Source organism: Lactuca saligna, chromosome 3, assembly GCF_052625555.1.
Source record: "Lactuca saligna cultivar CGN05327 chromosome 3, ASM5262555v1, whole genome shotgun sequence".
In the NCBI taxonomy this organism is placed as follows: Eukaryota; Viridiplantae; Streptophyta; class Magnoliopsida; order Asterales; family Asteraceae; genus Lactuca; species Lactuca saligna.
This window is the reverse complement of record NC_136419.1, coordinates 126,406,298-126,413,737: the sequence shown is the minus strand read 5'-3', so window position 1 is coordinate 126,413,737 and position 7,440 is coordinate 126,406,298. Positions and strand designations below refer to the sequence as shown.

Here is a 7,440-nt window from a genome sequence, read left to right as displayed (position 1 = left end):
TAATATCCAACTTACTAACCTAGATTGAACATGAGTTATAATCATATTACATCTTTCAACATAATACATATATAAGAGTCAGAATCGGAAATGTACTTCTTTTACTGCGTTTGTTTTCAATCTTTCTTATTTATGAAGTTTAATTCAAGTTTAAATACAAACCCCCATTTAAATATTACTTGTATTATGTGTGAAAATATGGCAAGATGAAAAGTCCCGTATCTCTGTGGACCGACCCTGCTTACTCTATACTATCTTTAGTATTAGAAATAGCAGTGATTTGAGTTATATTAATATTATTTTATCCCATCATTTGTTGGTTTGACACCCAAACAAATTGGCGCCGTTGCCGGGGATACGGTAGTACTAATTGTTTATGCCAAGATCTTTTTGCACAGGTACACCTTTACCAGTTGATTTGGAAATAGAGAAATCTGCTAAACAGAGAAGGAAGCAAGCCAGACTTTTAAAGAAACAACAACAATCCAGAGCTTCTTCATCAAATCCATCAACTACATCCTCTCCAACATCCAAAAGTATCACCCCACCATCTTCACCTACTCCTACCATGGCAGACAACCATGGAGGACATCAAAATCCTCCACATCCACTACCTGAACAAACCTTTAGACAATGGGCTACTCAAGATGTCACCCAACAACCTTTGTGCATAAATTACCCTGCAGCAATCAACTTTGAACTCAAGTCTGGACTCATCCATTTGTTACCCTCATTCCGTGGTCTTGAGAATGAAGACCCACATAAATTCCTTAAGGAATTTCATGTTGTTTGTGTGGGTATGAAGCCACATGAAGTCACAGAAGATCAAATCAAGTTAAGGGCATTCCCCTTTGCTTTACAAGATTCAGCCAAGGAGTGGTTGTATGACTTACCACCGGGGTCAGTCACAACATGGAATGAACTTGCAAGGATGTTTCTGGATAAATATTTTCCCGAAATAAGAGCTTCAGCTTTACGTAGAGAGATAATTGGCATCAAGCAACAAAAGAGAGAAGCCTTGCATACTTATTGGGAACGGTTCAAGAAATTATGCTCAAGATGTCCACAACATGGGATTACAGAATATCAGTTGCTGCAGTATTTTTGTGAAGGAATGTCATCTTGGGATAGGAGATTGCTCAATGCATCAAGTGGTGGATCTATAGCTGATAAGACTCCAACAGAAATCAGAGTTCTTATAAAAAACATGGCAGAAGAGTCCAAGCATACAGTCCAAGAAGAAGAGTGGTATAGTGATGCACCAAGGGGGGTGAAAGAAATTTCTACTCTAAAAATTGAAAGTCAACTTTCTGAGTTGACTAAGGTAGTAATGATGCTTGCAAAAGATAAGGGCGTGCAACCACCAATAGTCAGACCTTGTGGAATTTGTACACAAGTTGGACATCCCACTGATATGTGCCCCATGTTACAAGAAGATGTAGAGCCAGTTCAAGCTATGGGATTTTCAAGTCAACAACAAGGAAACTTCCAGCCAAGAAGCAATCCAAATTGGCATCAACCTAATACCAATTTTCAGCCTAGACCACCACCTTATCAACCAAGACCCCCATTTCAAAATCAAATGCACCATCAACAAAATTATCAACCACATTTCCAACCAACTCAACCTCCTCATCAATCTCAATATCAACCTCAAAACATGCATCAAGGAAGTAGTTCAAGCGGATCGGGAATGTCTTTGGAAGACATTGTTAAGAGTTTAGCCACAAGTACTCAAACATTTCAAAATGAGACCAAAGCAAGCATCAAGACTTTGGAGCAACAAATGACTCAACTCGCCACATCTGTGAGTAAATTGGAGTCACAAGGCAAACTACCCGCGCAAACTGAGAAGAATCCAAAACATAGTGCATGTGCCATCACTTTGAGAAATGGTAAAGAATATGAAGGTCCTAAAATGATTGAAGAAGAAGAAGAGATGGAGTTAGAGAAAGAAGAAGAGAAGTCAAAAACCCCTTCCAAGCAAGCTCCTATTGAAGTAAAAGTCACTCCTCCTCCGTTTCCCTCAAGATTAAGCAAGTCAAAGCGTGAAAGAGAAGACAATGAAATCATGGAGATGTTCAGGAAGGTAGAGGTAAATATTCCTCTTCTTGATGCCATCAAACAAGTCCCTAGGTATGCAAAATTCCTTAAGGAATTATGTACATCCAAGAAAAAGTTGAAAGGGAATGAAACTGTTAAAGTAGGGGAAAATGTGTCTGCAGTGTTACAAAAAAGATTACCTAAAAAATGTAAGGATCCGGGTGTTTTTACGGTTCCTTGCAAATTAGGTAATCTTCATGTTCCACGAGCTATGCTAGACCTTGGAGCTTCTATCAATGTTTTGCCATATTCCATCTTTAAAACATTAAATATTGGCACATTGAAGAAGACCGGGGTAATCATTCAATTGGCTGATAGATCTTTAGTACATCCCAAAGGTGTGTTAGAAGATGTGTTAGTCCAAGTGAATGAACTAGTATTTCCAGCAGATTTTTATGTACTTGATATGGATGATGATGATTCACCGAATTTGAGTTCAATTCTCCTAGGAAGACCCTTTTTGAAAACAGCCAGGACGAAAATTGATGTTTATGATGGTACATTGTCCATGGAATTTGATGGGGAGGTGATAAATTTCAATATTTATGACGCTATGAGATATCCAAGTGATATTTCATCTTTGAATTTTGTGGATGTCATTGAACCATTGACAGAGGAGTGTTTTGATCTGTCTAATCTTGATGTGTTAGCTCTTATTTTAGACAGGAATCTTCAAAAGGAAAGAGTGGAAAAACTTGCCAATAAATTTACAATTGACAAAGAGATTATGGAGGTTGTGTCTTGTATGGATGAGAAGAAGAAAATGAGGTTTGATGTTCAAAAGCTGAAAATACCAATGTCTAATGAGAAACTTGTTCCCTCTATTGTGCAGGCACCGGAATTGGAGCTAAAAACTTTACCCGAGCATCTCAAGTATGCATATCTTGGAGATAAGGAAACTCTACCAGTGATCATTTCCACCAAGTTGTCAACAAAAGAAGAGGAAGAACTTGTCACCACCTTGAAGGAATATAAGGAAGCAATTGGGTGGACTATAGCCGACATCAAAGGGCTAAGTCCTTCGCTTTGCATGCATAAAATCCTTATGGAAGAAGATTACAAGCCTTCTCGAGAAGCTCAAAGGCGTCTGAATCCTCCAATGATGGAGGTTGTGAAAAAAGAGATTTTGAAGTTGTTGAATGCAGGAATGATTTACCCTATATCAGATAGTAAGTGGGTAAGTCCGGTCCAAGTCGTGCCGAAGAAGACAGGTATTACCGTTACAAAGAATGACCAAGGTGAATTAGTCCCCACCCGTGTGCAAAACGGGTGGAGAGTTTGCATTGATTATCGACGGCTCAATTCCTCAACCCGGAAAGACCATTTCCCACTTCCCTTCATTGATCAAATGTTGGAAAGGTTAGCGGGAAAAACACATTATTGTTGCTTGGATGGATATTCCGGTTTCCATCAAATACCCGTTGCACCTGAGGACCAAGAAAAAACTACTTTCACATGTCCTTTCGGAACATTTGCATATAGACGAATGCCTTTTGGGCTTTGCAATGCTCCAGCCACTTTTCAAAGGTGCATGGTAAGTATTTTTTCGGAATTTGTTGAGGAAATCATTGAAGTTTTTATGGATGACTTCACCGTTTATGGTAATTCTTTTCATGAATGTTTGGGAAATTTGAAAAAGATTTTGCAAAGATGTATTGAAACCAATCTTGTTTTGAATTATGAAAAGTGTCATTTTATGGTTGACAAAGGTCTCATACTAGGTCATATTGTGTCTTCTAAGGGTCTAGAAGTGGACAAAGCAAAAATAGATGTCATAAAATCTTTACCTTATCCCACTTGTGTTCGTGAGGTGCGCTCATTTCTTGGTCATGCAGGATTTTATAGAAGGTTTATTAAAGATTTTTCCAAGATATCTCGTACCATGTGTGAGCTCCTACAAAAAGATGCAGAATTCGAGTTTTCTAAACAGTGCAAGCAAGCTTTTGATCAGTTGAAAGAGTTGTTGATCACAACACCAATACTTCAATCACCGGATTGGAGTTTGCCTTTTGAAATCATGTGTGATGCCAGTAATCACGTAGTTGGTGCAGTGTTAGGGCAAAGAAAAGACTGTGTTCCTAATGTCATTTATTATGCTTCAAAAACACTTGATAGTGCACAAGCCAATTATTCAACAAATGAAAAAGAATTGTTATCTATTGTCTTTGCTTTAGACAAATTTCGTCAATATCTGCTAGGTTCTAAAGTCATTGTTTATTCTGATCATGCAGCTATTAGGTATTTACTTGCAAAGAAAGATTTGAAGCCTAGACTCATTCGATGGGTATTACTCTTGCAAGAGTTTGACATTGAAATCAAAGACAAGAGTAGAAAGTTAAATCTTGTAGCTGATCATCTTAGCAGGATTGTTTCTCCCGAAGATTCAACTCCCATTCATGATGCATTTCCCGATGAAAATCTGTTTTCAGCAAAAGTTGCCCCGTGGTATGCCGATATTGTGAACTACATTGTCACAAATCAATTTCCACCAGATTTAACTCGATGGCAAAAAGACAAGATCAAGAAAGAAGCCAAGAGGTATGTTTGGGATGAGCCATATTTGTGGAAATATTGTGCTGACCAAATGATTAGACGATGTGTGGATCAATATGAGGTAGCTTCTATCTTAACATTTTGTCACTCTTATGCTTGTGGAGGACATTTTGGTCCTCAAAGGACTGCAAGAAAAGTTTTAGAGAATGGATTTTACTGGCCAAGTATCTTCCATGACTCTTATGTTTTTTGCTCAAGCTGTGATAGATGTCAACGAATGGGCTCTTTAAGCTCAAAGAATCAAATGCCTTTAAACCCCATATTAGTTTGTGAAATTTTTGATGTTTGGGGCATTGATTTTATGGGACCTTTTCCATCATCTTCGGGTTTTATTTATATTCTTTTGGCTGTGGACTATGTTTCCAAGTGGGTGGAAGCAAAGGCTACCCGTACTAACGATTCAAAAGTTGTGATAGATTTCTTGAAGGCTAACATTTTTTCCAGATTTGGTGTTCCAAAGGCCTTAATCAGTGATCGTGGTACACATTTTTGTAATCGTATACTCGGGAGTGTTTTGAAGAAATATGGTGTCACTCATAAAGTTTCCACAGCATACCACCCACAAACAAATGGACAAGCTGAGGTGAGCAATCGACAAATCAAGGGCATTTTGTAGAAAACCGTGAATACAACAAGGAAGGATTGGAGTACACGCCTTGATGATGCTTTATGGGCGTACCGCACTGCATACAAAACTCCAATTGGAATGTCGCCATATCGTATTGTTTATGGAAAGCCGTGTCGATTACCCGTTGAGTTGGAACATAGGGCATATTGGGCAGTCAAGCAGTTCAACATGGATTTAAGTGAATCGGGAAAGAAGAGGAAGCTGGACATACAAGAATTGGAAGAAATCCGCAATGAAGCGTATGAGAATGAGGTTCTTTATAAGGAAAAGACTAGAGCATTCCATGACAAGATGATTACACGCAAGGTATTTCACAAAGGTCAAAAGGTACTACTTTACCATTCGCGCTTTAAATTGATTCCTGGTAAATTAAGGTCCCGTTGGGTGGGACCATTTGTTGTCACTAATGTTTTTGAGCATGGTGCAATAGAAATCACAAGTGAGAAAACCGGGAAGATTTTTAAGGTAAATGGTCACCGTTTGAAGCCTTATTATGAAGGATTTCAAGTCAAGAATGAAGAGGTGGAGGAAGTAATGGATCCAAAGTATGAAAATTGACAAATAGTTGGGGTCCAAGTCGAGCCAACGACATTAAAAAGGGGCGGCTAACCGGGAGGCAACCCAGGGGTATTTTTGTCATTTAGTATATTTTCATTGTATTTTCTTTGTTTTCAAACTTCCAAGTTGTTTTTCATGCTAAAAAAAAAAAAGGGTTAAAAATCATTTTTCGGGCAGTAGAGGTTTAGCGGGTTGCATTTTCAAAAAGTGAAAAAAAAAATCAAGTTTTTTTGGCTTTCTCAGAAGTTTACACGGCCGTGTAAACTTATGCCTTGCATGTACACGGGCCGTGTAAACAATTGAACACGGTTTTTATGATTCAGGGATTTACATGGCCGTGTAAACCCTCTCCTTTGATTTACACGGGCCGTGTAAACGCAAAAACAGGGCTGAACGATTTTAAGGTCAAATCTCGATTTTTCTAACTCATTCTTCACTAATACCTGCGATTCCCTCTTTCCCTACTGCCCCTTTTCGAAAAAAAACCCTTCCAAATACTCAATCTTCCTCAATTTTGCATCAAAAATCAAGCTCCAAGGTATGAAATTCCTCCCTTTTCTTCATCTTCTTTATCTTCCACATCTTTATCCTTCTGCCATGGCCGATTTTGGGTTTTTTTTAACAAAACCCTAGAATTTTTTAACTTCAAATCTCAACCTAATGTTTCAAATTTCTTGTAGGATAAGCTTGGGGATAGCTTGGGGAAGCATTGGATATCATCTTATCACCATTATCAAGCACAAATTGGTATCATTGTTCCAAACTCTTACTTTGTGCATTTAGATAGAACACATTCCTTTTTTTGGGTGTTTTTGGTGAAACTTACTAGTTCTTGTACTTCAATTGTCTTAATTGTGTGCAATATTTTGTTGATTCATTTGGGTTATGGCTTCCCGGGGTAAAAGACATAGAGTTGGCACTTCACATGATGAACAAGACCCACATGCCATAGACAATCCCTATGAATTTGGTCTTATTTTTTAGAACAATCGACAGGAAATCTTGTATGCAAATCTTGTTACAAGAACAATGGGTGCTCAAAAATTTGTGGACATCCAGGCCCTCAAAGATTTACACATATACAAGGGTGTTCACAAGCTTTTTAAAAACATAGGATGGGAGGGTCTTTTGAATCTTCATGCAGTTAGTTACCAAACGCCGATGTTGGAACTTTTGTCTTCCATTTCCTTTGACTATCAAACCCATCTCCTAACTTTCCGTCTGCTCAACCAAACGCATCAATTTCATGCTGATATCCTTTGTGATATAATTGGTGCTCCTAAAGCAAGAAGGGATATATACACAGCTAAGGGTAGAAAAAATGTTGTTTTTGAGCAAGACTGTGCAAATTTTTGGAGAAACATCTCTTGTGAGTATGAGTATCAATCGGGCACCGCAAAAGCTTCTAGCATTATCCATCCGGTCTTGAAAGTAGCTCACCGGATCATTGCTTCTCTCTTATTCCCTCAAGAAGAGATTAGCAAAGCTAATAAAAAAGAGCTAGAAGTCTTGTGGTGTATGATTAACAAGCCTGCAGAAGTCCCTCATTTTGGTTGTTGGGTTATTCAAAAAATGCTCAGAAGTGCTACGAGCAATGG

The 7,440-nt window shown here is 38.3% G+C and overlaps 2 protein-coding genes across 2 annotated transcripts; both read left to right on the top strand.

The window, feature by feature from the left end:
- Positions 1-376: 376 nt before the first annotated feature.
- On the top strand, positions 377-5,272 carry LOC145035954 (uncharacterized). Its single transcript, XM_078984449.1, has 5 exons — positions 377-1,829; positions 1,950-2,252; positions 2,790-3,755; positions 3,855-4,719; positions 4,855-5,272. Exons 1-5 carry the CDS (start codon positions 377-379, stop codon positions 5,270-5,272), a joined length of 4,005 nt encoding a protein of 1,334 aa, XP_078840575.1.
- A 90-nt stretch (positions 5,273-5,362) lies between these two features.
- LOC145035953 (uncharacterized) lies at positions 5,363-5,842 on the top strand. The gene has a single exon (XM_078984448.1). The coding sequence runs from the start codon at positions 5,363-5,365 to the stop codon at positions 5,840-5,842; it is 480 nt and encodes a 159-aa protein (XP_078840574.1).
- Positions 5,843-7,440: the final 1,598 nt, after the last annotated feature.

Coding starts and splice junctions, on each gene's coding strand:
- LOC145035954 (XM_078984449.1), top strand. CDS start 377: ATGCCAAGATCTTTTTGCACAGGTACACCTTTACCAGTTGATTTGGAA. Junction 2,253..2,789: donor AAAAAGATTACCTAAAAAAT/GTAAGGATCCGG, acceptor AAAAGGAAAGAG/TGGAAAAACTTGCCAATAAA. Junction 3,756..3,854: donor GAAAAAGATTTTGCAAAGAT/GTATTGAAACCA, acceptor AGGGTCTAGAAG/TGGACAAAGCAAAAATAGAT.
- LOC145035953 (XM_078984448.1), top strand. CDS start 5,363: ATGTCGCCATATCGTATTGTTTATGGAAAGCCGTGTCGATTACCCGTT.